This window comes from Alligator mississippiensis, chromosome 8 (assembly GCF_030867095.1).
Source record: "Alligator mississippiensis isolate rAllMis1 chromosome 8, rAllMis1, whole genome shotgun sequence".
NCBI classification, from domain to species: Eukaryota; Metazoa; Chordata; order Crocodylia; family Alligatoridae; genus Alligator; species Alligator mississippiensis.
Window position 1 is genome coordinate 80,669,404 of NC_081831.1, and position 19,757 is coordinate 80,689,160.

The 19,757-nt window shown below is 50.8% G+C and overlaps 1 protein-coding gene across 2 annotated transcripts in view; it reads left to right on the forward strand.

Moving 5' to 3' along the window:
• Positions 1–19,757, forward strand: part of GPC3 (glypican 3) — a 202,436-nt gene that overhangs the window by 119,002 nt on the left and 63,677 nt on the right. For both annotated transcript variants that reach the window (XM_019492767.2, XM_059732903.1), the window contains exons 4-5: positions 5,256–5,389; positions 8,685–8,810. In XM_019492767.2, the coding sequence (XP_019348312.2) occupies positions 5,256–5,389; positions 8,685–8,810 (260 nt within the window). The remainder of the gene's footprint in view (positions 1–5,255; positions 5,390–8,684; positions 8,811–19,757) is intronic.

Sequence of the window (19,757 nt, forward strand, 5' to 3'; positions counted from 1 at the left end):
AAATCAATTATACCAGTTAATCGCTTTTCAATTTAATGTGCAGTTTCTCCCAGGAGAAACTCGGGAATAGGTATAAAATGACACACGTGAACTCCAGCGAACAGAGAAGATTGCAAAAGGTAATCTTTAAAAATGAGGCCATCCCCTTGAGGAAAAGAGTACTGTATCTTTGTGGAAAAAAAGCATCCGTAAGCAGGAGAAATTCACTAAGAAGACAAATGGAAACTCCGCGTAAACTTTAAGCAAAGGTCAAATGAAGCGAATGCACCTCTAGAGCAAAATCAGGCTCATGTTCTGAATAAAAATATAAAGCAGCAAACTTCCAACAAGCCACTCGTTTCAATTTCAGGGGAAAGTTGATTAATATTTTTTTTTAAGTTCCTAGAGAATTGCCTTTTTAAAATGTGCTTATTCTCCACAGTGACTCTCCGCCTAGCCGTGGGATCATGCGTGTGTTGTTTTGCAATGATTTCCATTCCATTTAGAGTAACGAGAATGGCTTTCTCTTTTCTTTCTTTCTTTTTTTTTTCTGCCCCCAGACGACCAGCTCAGATTGCCTTGTGATCCGATAGCTGAGTTGGGGTCTCTCTGGCTCCTGGGCTATCGGTGTGATCCAGAGCTAAGTGAAATCAAGGAGAGTCGTCCCTGCTACGCACAGAGCCAGGTGCGCTAGTGACGGGGGAACACCGGCCACCCATTTCTTGCCCACGATCTCAGCCTAGACCATTGCAGAGACCCTTTATAAGATCATAAACATCCTCCTTAGTCTAACCGCACAAAGCTTGACCTTCCCTTCTGAAGACAGGCTCGTTACAAAGCTTCATAGGTCAGAACACGCCTGCTCCTTTAATTGATGAGTCCCCAAAATGCTCTTGGATGAGCGAGGGTGTAGGTTGTAGCCGTGTTGATCTAAGGGCATAGGCAGGCGAGGTTCTTTGGGTAAATCCGATATCTTTTATCTAATTTGAGTTGGTCTAATAAAAGATACCGGATTTACCCAACAAACCTTGTCTTGGATGAGAGATGCTTCCATAAAGGTTGGCTGCGTCTTTGGACATGGACGTTGTAATGATAAACCCAGCGTGTAGATAACGCCACGATGGGGTGAGGCACTAACAGAGCAGGCAGGGTAGTTGTTAGCGTGCAATCGCCCCTCAAGTGGACACAGACTAAGCTTTTATAGTTTGGAAATCCCGAGACAGTTCCTTCAGGGTAGCACATGCCTCTCCTGAGTTGATCCGAGCCTGGCTCGGGAAGGATGAACCCTTGGAAAAGCCTGTTGGAGGGACAAAACTTTAGGACATGATTAGATTGCCATGTTCCCCAAACTTGGAGCAAATGGCCAGAGAAGCTAATGACATCCTAACATAGAAGCTAACCTTGATATCGGGGTGATGGAGCATCATTTCTGTGTCCCTGCAGTTTTGTGGTGTCTCTTACTCGAGATGAGCAGAAGACTATTCGGCTGGCTTGATAGCAGTGCTCCATTGACATTTCCCCAAGCTCCTCTTGAATCGACGTTCCCTCTAAAACCAGGCCATTTGATTGCTTCCCTTCCCTTCCAGCTGTGAACTGCCTCCTGCTTCCTGGGTGCAAACCGTATTTACAGGTGTGCGGCAGCCAGTCCTCTCCAAGGAGAAGAAGGTCTTAGGAGGATGCTGAGCTTATCGAATTAAACTTGTTCTGTTTACAGCTTGAATTTCAAAGCTGGCTGTTAGTAGGCCAGGTTTATGCTCAGTAGTTACTACCAGAATTCATTAAAAAAGGAAGAAAAAAAGAACAAAACCGTCAAAACGGTAGAAGGCAGGGTTAATGACCTCCTGTTGGCCCCCATCCTGGAAAAGAAAGCATTCAACCTTCCTGCACAACGTCTCCCACACCTAGCTGAACTGCCTGCGTCTTTGGTCTGGGCTTGTACCCCGAAAGAGTCCAGGGGTGACTCCTACAGGGACGTAGTGAGGTTTGTGTATGAACATTAAAGAGCTCCTGAAAGTCGTGGTCGCTGAAGATCCCTGCACGAGTTGCTTGCCCCTTCCGACATATTGCATAGGGCTGAGACCATCAAACTCTCCCTACCAATTTCAAGCATTCAGTTCCAACCTTAAATCGGCATTGAAAATATCAGCCCTAAAGTAGGCCTTGGGCTAAGAAGAGACGGGGCATTAGCAAAGGGATTCCACCAAAGAGTCTATCTCAGTCCTAAGTCTCTTATTTTGATAAAGAAAACTTGGGGATAGGCTGGCGCAAACCCCTGTATTGGTGTGGGCTGAAGTGAGACCACCAGGTTTGCCAAGCTGGAGCTCGCTCCATATTTTTATGGCGTTCATGATGGATATGCTGCGATTTAACATTTTTCGAGTGGAGGAATCCAGTTTGCACTTCCTTCCGGGCAGCAAAACCTTGAGCTTTCCAAGGCTGCTTTTCAAGCATGCAGATGGCTCCGAGCTCTCTCCAGTCATTCCTAGTAGGCTTTGTGATGGCACAGCCATCCACGTGCGAGCGGCTTACGACAGTGAAGCTCAGACTCGCTTTGCACCCCGGAAAAGGAAGAGCGCCTTTAGGAGAGGGTAGTGATCCTTAGGGCTCTGACTCAAACGACTCCTGGTCTCGACTGGGGGGTTTGTCCGCTTGCGATCGCTCCGTTTCGATATCCTTGGGCCTGAGCAGCTTTGAGACTGAGGACAAAGGGGATTGCCTTGTACACCAGACATTGCCCCTGTAAATCTTGAACAACTGAGTGCAAACAAAACCATCCCGAATAACTGATGTTTTTATTAAAAAAACTCAGGACTTTTTTTGGCCAATCTCCTGATTTGTGGCGCAGGGGTAGGTGACTTTGTGATTTTGCAAGCCTTGGGTTTTGCAAGACGGAGAGAGAGTCTGAGGAAGGTGTAGCTGAGCATGATGGAGCAGAAAGAGAGAGAAACAGCTGAAGAAACACCTCTTCTCCAGCGAGCCCTCCAGCCCCGACATCCCCAGCTGCAGCCTGGCGCCAGCGACCGCGTCTCTCCCCACTCCTACCTTGAACTAATACTGAAGGCGCCCAGCTCGTGACTTATCTGCTTCCTTTTGTTGCCTTGCAACCTGTGCAAACAAGCTGTGCTGCTCTTGATAACAAAGGAGGTGACATGACTAATTTTCCTCCCAATCTGGGGTGGGGAAATAATAGGATGGAATTAATTTGTCCTCTCCGCTGGCGGCGGCTTCGGGCTGTGGGCTGCTTTTTGGCCTCAAGTGGGTTGCTAATTGGTAGTTCAGCTGGCTAACTTTAGTTCACCGCAGCGCTGGAGATGAACGAGGTGGACCTGAGCGTATTGATGTAGGTGTGGAGCCTGGTGAGACAGCCAGCATCATTTGGGCCCCGTTGCTGAATAAGAGCTAGGAGGTGGACGGCGCTTCCGGTAGGGGAAGGGCGAGAGAGCCGGGCTCATAAAACTCCATCAAGTCAGCCCTCCGCCTGACAAACTCCCTCCTAAATAATCCTTGTGGCGCTCCGGCACAACCAGTAACACGTTATAATTTAGGAGGCAGGTCTGGTGATGGAGGGGAGGAGAGCACCGAGGCAGGCCAAAGCGAAGTTGGAGGCAAGAAGCCATTCGTTATTCTTCCGTCACGCTCCCGCCGAGGGATAAGGAGCAGATCTATGTGGGTGCAGGTTTACAGCAGCCCGGGCGCTGACAGGAGGATATATGTCACCCACCGCCCGCACCCGGGCTGCAGCTGCTTCCGCGCTGACGGGCTGACGGAGTAGCTGCTGGTTGAGGAGGCTTTAATGAGGCAGTTGCATTATTTTTTTTTTTTTCCCCTGGCTACTTCGCCCCGTTATGCAGTCGTCAGGAGGTTAATGAGCTAATTTGTGGCCTTTGCATGTGCCTATCGATCGGACCTCAAGCCACAGCAGATGGCTGCATCGTGCAACGCGGTTACAGTGCTTCAGATGAAACGCGATGGGCGCCCGTGTTCCCGGTGGGCGCTGGCGTGGCTCGGCAGGGCTGCATGAATGCAGCGACAGGGCTGTTCTCATGCTGTCTGTTGGGGGGAGGAAACTCCCAGTCCATAGCCACTTCGGGGCCTGGGGAGTCTCTGTGCATGCAGGAAGCTGAGATGAGTCACCTTGCAGGGAGTTTATAGGAAACACAGGCAGGGTAATGCCCAGCAAAGGGTGCACTAGGAGGGGTCCCCGATTTGCATGAGCACCTGTGACCCTGCCCGGCCGCTTTCAGTTTCAAGTTGACTCTTAGTCCCGACCATCACCGAGCTGCTATTAGTGTGGTGCCGACGCCTCGGGTGCAGGTGGACCTGCAAAACTGGGTCTGTACTGGTCTAGCCCATCTCACACGCGGGAGGTTGTGGTTCACTGCATTGGTGCAAAGGGTCTCTGCCAGTAAAGCCACGTTCCCACCCACATCACCTTGCTTGCACAGCGCACCTGTATTCTTGCACAGGTAAACTGTTCCTAGTCTTGGCGGGGCCAGAAACAGCATGGCCGGAGATGGGTCGGGGACTTGGCACGCCTCGCAGATGCAAAGCGCAGAGCAGCATCTCAAAGTGGTGCTGCTGATAACACGAGCACCGTTTAACCCGTCGCGTGGGGATTCGGCCAGCAATCTGCCGGGTGGGGTTTTGACGAGTGATGGAGGGCTGGGAATCACACTTGCGCTGCCGCCTTTCCCTCACGGCAGCCCGTCTCTTTGGAGCAGCCTGCTCGGGAAAGTTTTACTAGCAGTTCTCTTGCATGTGCTTGGGTCAGTCGTGGAGCAAAACACCAGCGCGTGTAAAAACTGAGCCTGAGTGTTTTCGGTGCTGATTTACACCAGGAAAGTTAGCTTCCTTCTGGAAAACAGAACTTGGTATTTCAAAGCAGGAGGTGTGCAATGCACCCTTGGAGATTTTTCTTTCCAAACCCATCGTGTGCTCCAGAGCCTCTGCCAGGTTGGTGCAAGGAGTCGACGGACTTCAATCCTTGTGCTCCAAGTGCTTTCACTTTTAAAAGTCGACCCCAGAAATGTCTCCGTTTTTTTTTAACCCGTCGTGTCAAATGCACGACAGCTCATTTCCCCGAGTGACTTTGCACGGAGGCACCCTGAAAAACAATGGCCTTCGGGTTCTTCCATCCTGTCGGTGCTTTCCAGGACCTGACCCCGTGTTTTTTTTTGTCTGATATTTTCAAGAAGTCCCTTGGCTCTGGAAGGTGCCTTGAAGTCTTTGCCTTGGCCCTATCAACAGCTGATTGTGCTTTTGTGCTTGTTTTTCAGGTTAGCCGGCTCTGCGGCCGTTCTCAGCAGAGGAAGTACAGGTCGGCCGCCTACCCCGAAGACCTTTTCATTGACAAGAAGGTCCTGAAGCTGGCTCGGATTGAACACGAGGAAACGCTGTCCAGCCGGAGAAGGTGAGGCTGTTGTGACTCCAAAACGTATTTTGTTGCATGAGCGTTGTGTGTCTACCTGGCCACGGCATGAACGCCAGTGTATTTTTCTTCTGCTGTTTCCACTTTTGCTATTAGGGGACATAAAAGGGGTGGTGGGGGAAGGATGGAGAAAAGAATGAGGTGCGATCCAGAGGGGAGAGAAGAAATGAGGATCTTGGGATGGCACAGTGGCTAGAAGCACCATCGGGCCCTGCTGGTTGCAGGGTATTAAAAGCAACTAGTCATTTGGCTTTTTCCGGGCACTGCTTTTTGGGACCACACATTCACACGCATGCGCATGCATGCAGAGCATGCTTCGCTGCCCAAAACCAGCACCCTTTCCATCGTGCCCGGAGGAGCTGTCGGTGCAGCAGGGGTGGGAGGCGGACGCGGCAGCTCCGTCTCACGGGGAAGTAACAGATCCCACCTGACTTTGGCCTTGCCTGCGAAGGCAACCTGCCTCCCCCAAGAGACATGTTAAAAATAGACAGCAGCAGCAAGACGTCTTGGTTCCTGCCGAAAGCAAGCATGCAAATCACCTGTGCTGGTTTTGGGCAGGGAAGGATGCTCTCTGTGCGTGTGTGCGTGCCCGGCTTTGCTGACTCTTTACCAAAGCTTGTTTATTGGTGTAGAGGTAGAGATAAATTGCAGTGCAGATGCCTTGCCATAGCCTGAAAAGCTGCATTATATACTGAGCCCCATCAACGCTGCAGGGGGAAAAGGGAAAAGCAAAAAAACAGAGGCAAGGGACTCATATTTCACAGCCTCTGTGTTTATTGGAGACTCTGCGAACACCGGCTGTGTGGATCTGATTAGGGGTGAAATGCTGCCTGCCTTCATAAAAAAAATAAAACTAAAAATGCCGGCTCTCCCGGGCAGCACTGAGACATCTTCTCTTTGTTTCGTCTGCCCCCAGGTGGGTTGTTGGCACCTCACAGCCGATCTTTGCAGGAGCCTCGTGAAGTGGCTCAGCCACTTTTAAGATCAGCGCTGAGAGGCAGCGCAGGCCGTGGCGGTCAAGGGGTTACGGGGATGACGGCAGCACCCAAAGGCCTTAACCAGATTTGGAGGTCTCTGCGGTGCTCGGTGCTGTACAGATACCCCAAAAAAGCAAGAACCTGCCTGGAGGAGGTGGCATCCCTAAGGAGACCCGATGCATACGCGTTGGGAGAGGGACAGTGCCGCTTCAGAGTTCAGAACTTATTTTGGGGTCCGACGCACATGTCCCGTGCCTGCAGGAATAGGAACAGCAGCCGTAGTGTAAATGTCCCTCCTTTCTTACACCTGTTGCTGCTTTGCATCCCCTAAACTCAGTACAGACCCTGCCCCATCCTCCTTGCACCATCCTTGCAGGCTGCCGTTCTGCGGGCCCCGCACAGCTGGTCCAGGACGTGCACTGAGCCGGGGTCTAGGAGGCTTTGTTTCCAAGTCTTGCCTCTCCACTTCCTGCTCTTCGTCTTCCTGTGTCCTTCGTTAATTAACCACACTCTCAGCTTTGCACAGCAGCCGTGGAGGAGGACAAAGGTGTCCCCCCCCACAAAGGTGGGCACCCTGGCCAGAAAGCAGGTGGCCAGCCTGCTTTACCTGCCTCTGTTGCATCCCTACCAGCTGCTGGAGTCTCCTGGGAGTCGGACCCTTTCTTTCTATGGCTTGGCGTTGCTCTGTCATGGGTAGTTGTCTAAGTATGGAGCAGCCCTGGGGGCCTAACCGAGTTCACACCCTGCCCTGTCTCAGTTCCTCCCGTCTACTTCTGCCATCCTGCAGCGGATGTTTATGCAGTGTGGGATCTCTCGGTGCGGGCTGGGCAGGGGCTGTCCAGTCAGCAGCTGCAGATCGTGCATGTTCAATCATCCAGACGGAGGAGGAAACTCTCAGGCTCATGCATGTGTGCTCCTTGCCCTGTTTTCTGTAGCAGAATCACAGAAGCAAAGAGGAGCAGGGCTTGCAGGGACGTCCAGAGCTGAGCCCCCTGCCTGGGGCAGGATCAGCCCCGTCCAAACCATCCCAGGCAAATCCATAATCCCTGACACAACACAGACATCGCACCTGGACCTGCCACAGGGGAGCCGTGGCAGCCAAAGTCCTGCTGCTATAAAAGGTTGTTAACATATGTTCAAGAGGTAGTGCCTCTTGAGCATATATAAAATGTTGTTAATATATGCTCTCAGGTAGTGCCATGGCCCCGGCTGCAGAAGAAGGCAACCCCCCTCTGTCCATACCAATCTGATGAGGGGTAAAATTCCCTCCTGAGATCGGCCTGGCCGCGAGGGGAGGGGCAAGACCCTCAAGCCAGGAACCTCGGGGTTTAAGTCCTAGCAGGAGCGCTGGCACAGCCCAGCCAAAATCCCCAGCGCCGGCTGCAGCCGGCACTCGGTGTCTCTGAGAAAGGCTTAAAAACACCTTGACGTGCAGCAGTAAGGTGGGGAGGGAGCAAAGCCCAGAAGCATGGGAAATACTGGTGTCCAGCTGCTCCGAGTCCTCAGTCCTGACTGCAATTGGGTTTTTAGCCCTGTTGGACCCTCAGCAGGCAACCTCGTGCAGATCTATGGGCTGCTCTGACCATCACAAGAGAGGACGAGGAGGGGATCCCAGCGCTGGGTCTGGCTCCTTGCTGGGCATTTTGCAGCAGGCATGGTATGGGGTCAGCTTGCATGTGCTTTGCTGACAAAGAGGGGCCCTGACCTGGCAGAGATGGGTGCAGATGCTGAGTGTCACAGCTGGGAGTGGAGCTGCTGACTCTGCTTGTGTGTTGAGTGAAGCTGTTGGGGATGTGAAGGTGTCACCGGTCTGGACCCTGAAGGGCACACGGCGGTGCAGTGCTCAGCCAAACTGCACGGCTCTTAATGTCCAGCTCTGGCTTTTACTTCTGCAAGTCTCAGGTTTTTGTTCCTGGGAGCATTGGCTCAGAGGGCAGCTGTCCCACCAACCCTTGTCAAGGCAGAGCCATGATCTCATGGCTTTCCTCAGCCCTGATGTTGATGGGCATTTTGCCTGCAAGCAAATAGACCCGAGAGTATCTGACTATATAACGTAAAGGTGCAGCGCATGTTTGCCGACGCCTTCAGAAACATGGCTGGCACTTTGTGGTAGACTTGTGCCTTGGTGTGCCCACATAGCAGGGGGAAAAGAGTGTGTGTGTGCATGCACAGGTGTGTGTGTGAAACACTTCTGTACAATCCTCGACAGCATAATTGCGCACACGAGGCCTGCTCATCAAATAGGCTGACCCATGAATGCCCCATGCCCTCTAATTCATTTCATTTTGCTTTCCCTGCAGGGAGCTCATCATGAAGCTGAAGTCTCACGGCAGCTTCTACAGCAGCTTACCAGAGTACATCTGCAGCCACAGGTCGGCCGTTCAAAACGACACCCTTTGCTGGAACGGGCAGGAGATCACGGAGAGGTAAGACGTGACCTGCTGCTTCTCCCCTGGCCGCAGCTCGTGGGCAGGGAAAGGCGCCTGCAGGATTGAGGCCCGTTGCATCTGTGACTCTCTTCAGCTGTTGGGGTTTAACCGAGCTTAGCTGACTGTCTCTGTTGTTCAGAGGTGCCTCCTCCAAGCCCCCTGTGCTGCTCTGGGTGGGTGCCCGTGGCTGGGTAGGTGCCTGCACATAGCCTCATTAGTGCTGCCAAGTGACGAGGCGATTTGCCTGACCCCCTGCTTAATTAGTTAGCTGCCAGGCTGGGCAGCAGTGGCACGTTCCTGCCCTTGGGTGCTGCAGCTGGGATGCTGACCTTGCTCAGTGCACCAGCCCTCCAGGCATGTCAGAGGCTAGGTGTCCAGTGGAGGAAGGGGTGCACAGCTGCTCAGTATGGAAACCAGGCAGCCACGAGCCCATGCAAAGAGCAGGACGGGTGTTGACCAGCTGGAAACAGAGCTGAGGAGCAATGTCTTGGCACAGCAGTGCTGCTAACAGGAAAGGGCTCCTAGGTTCAAGTAACTCCTCCATGCAGCGCTGTTCCTGCAGTAGTCTTGCTGGGAAGCACTGACAGGATGGCATGCCGCGGGGCATTTGGAGGTGCATCGGTACAGTGCGTCTGGTTGCGGAGACCCCAGATCGGGGGCTGCTGACCGCTGGTTGTCCGGTCTTCTCTCCCCCTCCCTTAATATAGGTGCTGTGTGTCTGCAGCTTATCCTGGGGTAGGCATTTACCCAAGGCAAACAGGTCCTCCCCCACCTCTTGGGGAAGTGCTGTCATAGTGCCTGCTACATGCAGCTTCTCTGCAAAAAACTGGTTGTCTGTCCACTCTAGATGTAGGCTTCATTTCCTTTGGTGTACAAGCCCGATGCAGGTGACACGGTAAAGGGTCCCAGACCCTGGATTTCTGTAATGACACCATTGTGTTTGCATCAACTTGATAAAACTGGACCTCTCAGCTCGTCTCTAGGACGAGCCAGTAAAATTAGAAAGGAGATGACAAATGCTAGGTAGGCGTCCTACCAACTCAGTAATCAGAGCCGTTCCTGCCCAGTCTTACCCTGCCCCCATACTTTTATGTATTAAATATATTCCTCTTTTCTCTGGATGCTGTGCCAATTACCTGTGAAGCTAATGAGGAATGACAAATGAGGGGTTAGCTTTACAATGGAAAGACAATGTTAATGGAAAAATAGTTTTTCTTGCAAAAGTCGGCTCCCAGAAACGTTCAAGAATTTGCACAGGAAACATGGAGAAGCTTATTATAACTCTCTTCTGATAACTCTGCTTTTCAAACCATCCTTTGCTATTAAAATAGTTTACATCAGGGGAAAAAAGGTAGAAATAAAATCAAGAAATGGCAAAGATAACGTAAGGTATTCATTATGGCTTCTTCCTGGTGAGTAACCTCAGGAAATAATTAACCTGCACTTGCAATACGGACCGGGAGCACTGAAGGAACCAGAAAATGGCATCAGACTGGGTTTTTTTAAAATTATTCCAGCATTGAAGATTTCATGCATAGTAATATATAGCTACTTTGCCTCCAGGAAAAAAAAAGTGCTCTTTTGTCCATACTGGGTTTTTTTGGGAAAACCTTTGTTTCCCTGCCTAATGGAGTGTACAGTTAAAAGGGGGGTTTGTCTGAATATTGTCTCACTGCCTTTTAATTAAAAAATAACACCACAAAATATTGCGGGTTGCGACTGATCTTAGTGGATCAGAATTCACGCCCGCGATCCTTGGTCTGGCGGGCGGAGAAGTCCCATCAAAGCCAGCGGTAGAGGCCTGTGCTGTCGATTCAAGTGACCTGGGTTCAGCCTCAGATGGATGAGCCAGTTGAGGGATGCATGTGGTTTCATAGGATGAGTTTTCTGTGCCCGCTCCCATATATCTTTAGTAAAACTCCGTCTTAAAAGCAGCACTGAGGTTGCAAAGTGCAACTTTCCAGCTGGAGAAACCGAAGCTGCCGCGTACCCCTCTTTTGTGTATGCATCACAGACCAGCCTTGAGTTTCCGGCTACTTGTCCTCCAGCGCCCTGCTCAGTTAGCAGGATGGATGCTGAAGGGGGGAAAGGCTGCTGTCTCTTGGGTGAGGCACTGGAGGGGGACCCCAGAGGAGGAGGTGAAGAGGTGATGTGATGCTGAGCAAGGCTGTATCAGGCTAGTGGCCAAAGGGGCTACATGCAAACTGAATAGGCCGCCTGAATACTGGTGCAGGTGGGCTGGGCTTTGCAACCTGGGCTTGCTTTTAGCAGACCTCTTGCATGCACTTTTGACGCCAGCAGCATCCAAATCCAGGACTGGGCTTCGTTGTGCTAGGGATTGCCTGTCCGAATAGCAAGGGAGCTCGCGGCGCTGTGTAAGACGCACCATGCAGCCGAAACAGGCCCGCCGTGGCGGGGGGGAGGAGAGCAGCCAAGCAGACCGGAGCCGAAAGCCAAAGTTTCAGCCCGCCTGGCCACGAGGGCAGTAATGAGACAAACAGCCCCGTGCAGCTCTCCTGAAGGGAGCACGCTTTTTTTCCTTCCTCCCACTCCCTTCTGTCAAACAGGCATCTCCTCCGCCAGCTCACATGAAATATTAATAATAACCCTCTTCCCAACCAGATGTTTAAATCCTTTGCTCCGAGCCAAGTGACAGCAGCCCAGCCCGAGTGACGAGTGTGAAAAACCTGATCCTCCTTGCAGAGACGTCGTCAGCGTGCTCGGGGGGGAGGCCCAGCTGCTCTGCGTAGGAAAAGTCTTGCTAACTATGCTTGAAGCTGTACGGAGGGCACAGGGGCTGCCTGCCTCCGTCCAAGGGGCAAGGTAATCCCGGGCTGCAAAAGCCGGAGAGTTCACGGACATTTCATCGTACACCGATTCCCTTCCTTTCTGCCTCCAGCTTTTAGCCCGTGCAACTGTAGCATTCCCCAGGCTGCTGCTTAGCTGAGCAGGATGCTCTGTACTTCCCCTGGGGCAATCGCCCAGAAAAACCAGCGATAAAAATGAACAAACAACTTCCATCGACAGGTTGCACTTTATAATGAAAACACATGCACAGCGAAAACATTTAGCGCTAAAACATTTTGCGCTAAAACAGGCCGCACCGGTTAAGTGCTGTGATGGAGTTGTTCAAAAAGTAGCTAATACCCTTTTTTGTTGTTGGTTTTTTTTTTTTGGTTGGCTGCCTCATTTTTTGTGCGTGTGAAGGGGAATAATGTGCCTGGTTTGCAGCACTAAACAGCCAGAAAAAACAAGGGGAAGTGATAATTTTTTCATCTGGAGCTTGAGATGCCCTAGGGGAGCCTGCTTTTCAGATGGCGGTTGCTCAACCTTTTCTGAGAATCAGGCCCCATTAAGGTATCTTGTTGGGAATGCAAAAATAGCTGGTTGCTTTTTAAGACCTTGACTCGTATTTCTCCGAAGCGGTCAAACCAGCAGTGTTCAGCCGTGCGCGGCATTACAGACGGGGGTTTGAAAACTTCCGTCGTGACTTCATCTCTCCGTACGCCGGACTGACGCCCGCTTGTGATCCTTCCCAGACCTGGCTTCCAGCTTGCGCGGAGACCGTGTTTCATAAATCATTGGCGACAGTTTCAGGATATTGGCCACGTTTACCTCTTGGTCACGTGGCCAACTAACCCCGGTGATGGATGATCAAAGAATGTCCTGAGCTTTTAGAGGTGGAAAAGTTTGAATTTCCCCTTGTTTTTTTGGCTTTCTAGTGCTGCAGACTGATACATGATTCCCCTTGTCGGATATGCCTGGCTGAAACGTAGAGCAGGCTTTCCTCTCCACGCTTAATGGGCTACGTACACCCCGAGGCCTCTGCCCGAACTTCACAAGACCTAGCAGAAGCCGAGTAAAACACTGGGACAGGTTACTCGGAGAGGTCGTGGCGTCTCCATCCTTGGGGGTTTTGCAGACCCAGGTAGACAAAGCCTTGTCTGGGATGATGGAGTTGGGGCTGGTCCTGCTTGGAACAAGGGGTCGGACTAGATGCGACTCCTGAGGTTCCTTCCCACCTCATTTTCTACGATCCTGTGATTGTATTCAAGGCTATCACATTGCCAAACAAGCTGGGATGGGATGGAGGAAATTTTCAGTCCCTGCAACCTTGGACTCTTCTTTTTTTTTTGTTTTATTGGCTGTTCAGACTCATATTTGAACCTCAGACCAGGGGAATCTTTTGAAAGCATCTAATCCCCAGTAACACGGGTGCATTTGTGTTGATGAAAGCCTGAAAGCCACTCCTGGTTTGTTTTTTTTTCCTTACTCCAGGTCAGTTAAACCCATCGGTGGCTTTTCGAAGTGGCTAAGGGCTCTGAGAGTCTAGGCATCGTTCACGGGAGAGGGTTAGTGGGAGGTGATGCTCTTTGAGGGTTGTGATAAGCACCATGCAGAGATGATGAATTCATTTGTATCATAGGGCTGCAGGGAGGCAGCCTCCCTGCATTTTGTATGCAATTCTCTCAGATTTGTGGTCACGGTAATGGCCCCATCTTTAATGCGGTATCGTGGAGTGAATTCTTCCAGAAGGGATCCCAAGGGCCTATTCACTGTCACCCTTCTCCGCCGTTGAGGATTCCTGGGTCATTCGAACACATCTCTCATCCTGTTTTGAGCAGCACAGCTCTGCAACCTGGCCCTGTTAACCCATGCAAGGCCCAGCTCATCTTGATAACGGCGATCTTAATGTTTAACATAAATTGCCCCTTTTGCACTGTAAACCCATCCCTTTTTGAGTTCTTTCTCTGGGCTACTCCTTGCTCCGTCCTATTGCTAGCATTGCTTCAGGTATTTGCAGACAACCGATGTGTCCCTCCTCTTTGTAGGCCGAAGTCCCTTGCCTTTTCTATTGGCTCTTATTTTCCAAATCTATCATTTTATTTTTTCCCCCCTTTGTCTCTCTCTTTTTTTAAACTCCCTTAAGCCCAGGTGGTGTGTGCAATTATGCCCCGTTGTTGAGACTCGCAGCCAGGGCTCTTTGAGGAGTCTTGTGTGTGGCCAAGAGAGGGGTCTGATCACAGTTTGGGGAACCAGGAGGCCCCACGTTGCAACCCCAGCTCAAGGGTACCTCCTTATCTGCCCCCAGGCATTGGTATCAATGGGATCATGGGTATCCTGGAGGAGTTTCTCATCAGGTCTAAGTCTTTCCAGCTCTGTTAAAGTCAAAGGAGCTTGGTTTATTTATGCCCTGTGAGAACCTGCCCATCTCTGAGTAATGCTTTCAGGATGAATACATTACTGTGCTGATGACCAGCACCATAAAGCATCAATGCTTGTTGTTCCCACTGACTAGCCGGCATTACTCATCCTGCTATGCATATTTAATTATTGCTCCCTCTGTTACGTTCTTCAGACTCCTTTATCGAGTCTGACTTCATAGGCTTCAGCCCATCTTCAAGGTTGTCCATCCATTGAGAAGAACGTCTCCTTCTGGCCCTGATAAGTTGCGGGTTACTTTCCCGGTGGACTTCCCTTGCACAGGGGAGACGGTTCAAAGAAGGGCAACAAGGAGGATGAGGGGGATGGAGGGGCTTCCCTAGGAGGAGATGAAAAGAGACGCTTGAGTGGGGACATGAGAAGGGTGTACACAATACGAAACGGTGAAGAGAAAGTCGAGAGGGATTGATTCTCGACTCTCTCGTACTGTACGAGACCTAGGGGACACAACATGAAGCTAGCAGGCGGTAAGTTTAAAACGAACCCAAGGAAGTTATTTTTCACCCGGCGTGTCATGCAAGCGCAGAGCTCATTGCTACCAGATGTGGTGGGAGCCAGATTCACAAAGGGATGGGACGCATCCTTGGAGGAAAGGGGCATCAGTCCCTATTGAGCAGGGGAGTGGAGGGCATGGCTTGTGATCAACACTTCCTAGACCTCAAATGTTGGAGGCTGCGAGTGGGAGAGGGACAGGGGGAAAAACCCTGGTCAGACCCAGGTCTTCCTCCCTTTCAGCATCTGCTCTGTGCTGCCAGGTGACATAGGAGACTGGGCGAGATGGACCTAAGGTCTGACCCAGTAAATGGTAATTCTTATATTCTTATGCACAGTTTCATCACACCATAAACCTGTGCTTGGGAGCTGTTACAAATGACGTGTATGGTGCCGAGGTCTGTAACTGTCCAGGGGAGCTAAATGTCTAGCTAGGGAGGGGGTCAGCTTTGCAGTGGCTACCCAGTTAGAGAACATGTACTGGAAAAACGAGGAGAAATCAAGTGTTAAACACTCCCCTCTAATGATCTGCTAAAATGTGTTGCACGTTGATGGGAAGCGCAGGATCCGCTGCCTGTGATGCGTTTATGAATGAGCCTATTGGATGCGGTGCCTATGTTTGCAGGAGACGGTACTTGATGATCCAGTGGATCCCTTCCTGTCCAGTACCCCTGATAGAAAAAGTAAAGTTTTATGCATAGTGTTGAGATTTCTCAGCATTTAATTTTAAAAGCTTGTGAAAAACCCAGGCTCTCAAAGTTTAAGGGGAATCTTCTTTTCCTTTTCAAGCTCTTCTGAGCAGTGTTGCAGCCACGTTTAGCCGTTGCAAAACTTCTCAGCCAGCCCAGAACGTGTCCCCCCGTTCCCAAGCTGTACAGGGCAGGTCTTTGCCTTAACCTAAGTCATCTGCAGGACTTTTGATCTTTGCTCCTTTTATGCACTTTCCAAGTTAATATGTTTTTTGTGCCTTGCCAAACTCTCCTAATTTTGCTTCTCACAGGGAAAAAGTTTCACATTTCCCTTTTATTGCCAACCTATTGTAGTTTCTTTATCATACAAATCACAAACAAAGCAAGCACGACTGGAAGCAAGAGAGAAAAATGAGATGCTGTAATGTTGTAACAAAGGAGAATCCACGCCAATAATAAACCTCCAACTCATGAAAGCATACCGTTATTTCTGCAAATGTTACAGAATATCACATAAAACAGAGTCCCAAAAGGCTAGGGGATTTTATAACTTTTCAGATGCATAAAACAGTTTCATAGCATAAGAGACCTTTAATAAAGGGGATAGTAGGCAAATATAATAGGTTGTTCGCTGGCTGTAATTGCTTCCAGAGTATCTGAGGAATGAAGGTCACGGATCTAGATATATTCGGCACGCTTGTTGGTCTAACGTCTGGGCAACTTTTCCCAGGCTAATGTGTCTCAAACTTCAGTGAGGAAAAGTGAGACTGAAACGATAGCAGATTGGTACAAACCCTTAGTTGCCAACTCCTGTGAGTTTTTGGTGAATCTTACAGCTGTTGGGAGTTTTTCCCGAAATCCCCGGCTGCTGGGGTCAGGGTATGACGTGAGGATCTCCGTTCTCGTTCCAAAAAGGAAGAAAAGTAAGGTGTGCTGATCCGTGAGTGCTCGGCAGGAGGCTGTGTCTGTAAGGATGGCTGACCTGTGTTTTTTGGGGGGGTGTTTGCAAAACTCTCTTGGGTTGACTGGTTGCAGCTATTATCAAGGAGGCAGTGCGGGGGTCTCCTTCCTGCTGCTCCATCTTTGGACACTTGAGGTTGGCCATAATGTGCCCCCAGAGAAGAGGGGTTGTGTTTAAAGATGCCGGATCAGATCCTCAGTTGGTGTAAACGGACCTGGCTCTGTGGACTTTAAGAGACGGCTGGGCTAAGCCCAAGCTCTGATTGTCCGCAGTCACAGGAGTCCAGCTCAGCCCCTCATATGCACTGGTTAGGAAGCTCTGCTGAGTTCAGGGACCAGCGCAGTGGTAACAAACCAGGGGGCAGGTCGAGGAGCTACGCTGAGGGGTCTTCAGGGCTCCTGGTAGAGTCGCAATTCGTACGACAATGGTTCAAAAGATTGCAGAGATGGGGGGAAATGTTTATAGAGTCGAAATCTCCGTGAGAGATTCTGGTTCATGTCTCTACCTTGAGGTGGGCATCTCCTCTCGCACGGCGTCACATGGGGCCACTTCCCTGGGAAGGTCGCTGCACAAATGCCCAGCTCCTTGCTGAAACCAGTGTTACCAGCTTTGAGTCAGTGATCCTCAAGCACTAACTTTGCCAGACCAGAGGCTACAGGTGGATGCAGACCTCGAGAAAACAGATGCCAGCATCCTGCTCGGAGGAGCTAGTTGGTAGCAGACTCCAGTGAAAACTCGACCAAGCGCCAGCCCGCTTTGAAGGAAAGCATCTTGCCCTCGATGCAGAGAAGAGAGGGCAGAAGAAGGAGGAGGAGATGCATCCCAGCCTACAGCCTGCTTTCCCCCTGCGGAAAGACTTGCAACTTCTGCGGAGGGATCTGCGACTCCTGGACTGGACTCCTCAAGCCCCATCGATGAGCCGTGGTGGAGATCATCCTCAAATTGAGGGATTGCCAACAATGACTCATTGGACGTGGTGGGATGGGTGGTCTTTGGAGTGAGCTTCTGCATCACAACACAAGCGAACTTTTCTCATTGTAATCCTGAGAGGCGTCCTGACTCTCATCTCGCCCTTTTCTCTGAACGGGACAGTTATTGCCATCTTTAACATCATCCTGCAGGACTGTCTCCTTATGAGCAACTCTCTGCACCAAACAGGGAAGGAAACAGGGGATGTCGTTTAAAATAAAAGCCTTGCCTGGCAATTCATGTTTCCAAAGCTTCAGCTGGGTTTTTTTTTTTCTTTCTTTTTCCACAGCTTTAATAAAAGTTTTTGGGTTGTGCTTGACCTGGCGCTGGGCAGGCCGAGGTCTCTTGCAGTCAAAAGCCAAATTTCACTGTTGTAGCATGACGTGGGCACGTTAATACCTTTGGGGTTACGAGCCGCTTGTGCCATCAGAAAAAACATAACAGGACGGCTCCCAGAAGACAGAGCACTTCTCAGTATTGGTGGTAATTACAGGTGCTGGTCTCTCAGGCGTGAGCCCTAATCTATTAACCAGTTAAACAAACACCCTTCCCTTAAAATGTGTCCCCACATTTGCGGTGGATCCAGTTGTAGTTGCATTTTGTCCCCTTTTAGGAAAAACAAATGCGATGACCAGCCATCATGTCAGACGTGCATGTGCTTAGCCAGGACCCCCGTTTCCTCTCTAGCAGGCGTGACGCGTGCAGGTGTCCGTGAATCGATGCTTTGTAGCTGGGAGGCAAGCGTACATTAATTGGTATTTGAATGAAAAGGTTACTTCCCTTTTTTCATATGTGATTCTTTCCGTTTGACTTTACAGGATTACTTTCTGTAAACCACACGTCGCGCTACAGTAATTTATCTGCAAACGTAGCGTGGCCAAGTCAGCCCGACTGGTCTGCATTTCAGTGCTCGTGCAGATCCGAATTCGGGGAGGAACCTCACAGCACTGCTCTGCATCTTGCCATATATTTTAGGGCTCCCTTGTTGTCTTGGTTCCTGCGCCCTGTAACGAAAATCTGGAAGGAAAGCGGTTTAAGCTGGAAGGACAAAGCTGTCCCAGAGGAGATGGGGAGCAGGAGGAAATCCCTTAGTTTGGGTCAGGATTAAAGATTCATGGCTCACGAATGAAGGAGGAATATGGAGGATACGGCATTTTGCAAGGCCATAACCATAGCCAGCAGGGTAATGCTTTTCTCGGGTAATTATCTGCCAGGCAGTTCGAAGGGACAAGCATTTATCGGTGCATTTTGCAAGACGTAACATTTATCCTTTGCATTGACTTTGTCACCAGCCGTAGCTTGCACCCCGGTTTGGAGGGTCCTTGGAAATCTCTTGCATCTGGATACTTCTCCATAAGCCGGGTGCTCGCATGCTGCCTTAGACTGCTGCCACCGCTCGACCGCAGCTTGCCCAGGCAGCGCGGGACTGTGGCGCGTTCAGCCTCAGTAGTGCAATGCTAAATGTTGCCCTGTTTAACATCGCCCCAAAGGACTGGCTGGTGAGCACAAAGCCTGTAAGCCAAGACGATGCCACATTGCCTTGGCCATCTGCTTGGCCGCGTGCACGCTCATCGGCACTCTGAAAACCGTGGCCGTGCCACGGAGTTGAATGGAAAGACGAGAAAGCAAGCGACTGGGAGGAGGCTTCGGGTGTCCCGTGACGCAGTCTGAAGAACGAGGGCTTCTTGCTGGTGCTCTGCCCGTGCATCTTTGTCGTGCCACTGGGTGCAGGGCTGGATTTAGGACCCCATGAAGAGCTGCAGCCACTGCTTAGGGCTTATCCTGGGCGGGTGCCAGCTGCCTGTGTCTGGGATGCCTGGCATTTCAGGAATGCTCCCTCCACCCGGTCAGGAGCTAAATTACACTCATGGCCTTTGTGCCTTTGAAATACTGGATGCTGATGGGAACCTGTCCGGTCAGGTCCACTCCACATCCCTCCAGTGCCCCCAGGCTTCCTGCAAGCCTGCCTGCTCTGACCGGGGTGGCTTTCAAGTCTGCTTTTCATTTTCATTGATTTTAGATGGATTGTAAGAGAGCCAAAGTCTCCATCCTGGGAGATGCGTGAATATGCTGGATCTGCATTTGTGAATCTAAGGTCATTTCCTGTTGAATCCGTTAATACTAATGCATGCATAGTTTTCCTTTATTTCTGAGTCTATTTTGTGCCTGGCAGCACTTTTTCCCATGTTAGTGGCTGCTGTCATTTATTTATCCAACATCACACATACTGCACTCCATCCAGCCCCTTACAATCTATGAATCCAGCCCAGTCTAGCAAAGCATGTCAAGCCTAATGGGGAAAATTTCCAGAAGCGTCTTGGGAGCCCGAGTCCTCTGTCTGCTTGGGAGCGGGGCTACAAGCCAGCACCATCCTGGTCACTTCTCCCCACCGGGACGGCCCGGGGAGCCCAGGAAGGGGAATCTCCAGGTGTTTCCCTCCAATCTTCAATCCTTGCTCTTGGATTTAGCTGCAGGGAAGGGGTGGGGATTGGTTTGGCTCTTATGGCGCATCTGCAGCATTGCAGGGGGGGCACAGTGAAGCCAGTTGTGTCTGCTGTGGATGCCCTACCTCCTGGCCTGAATGTGCACTCTTTGGGGATAGCGTATCAG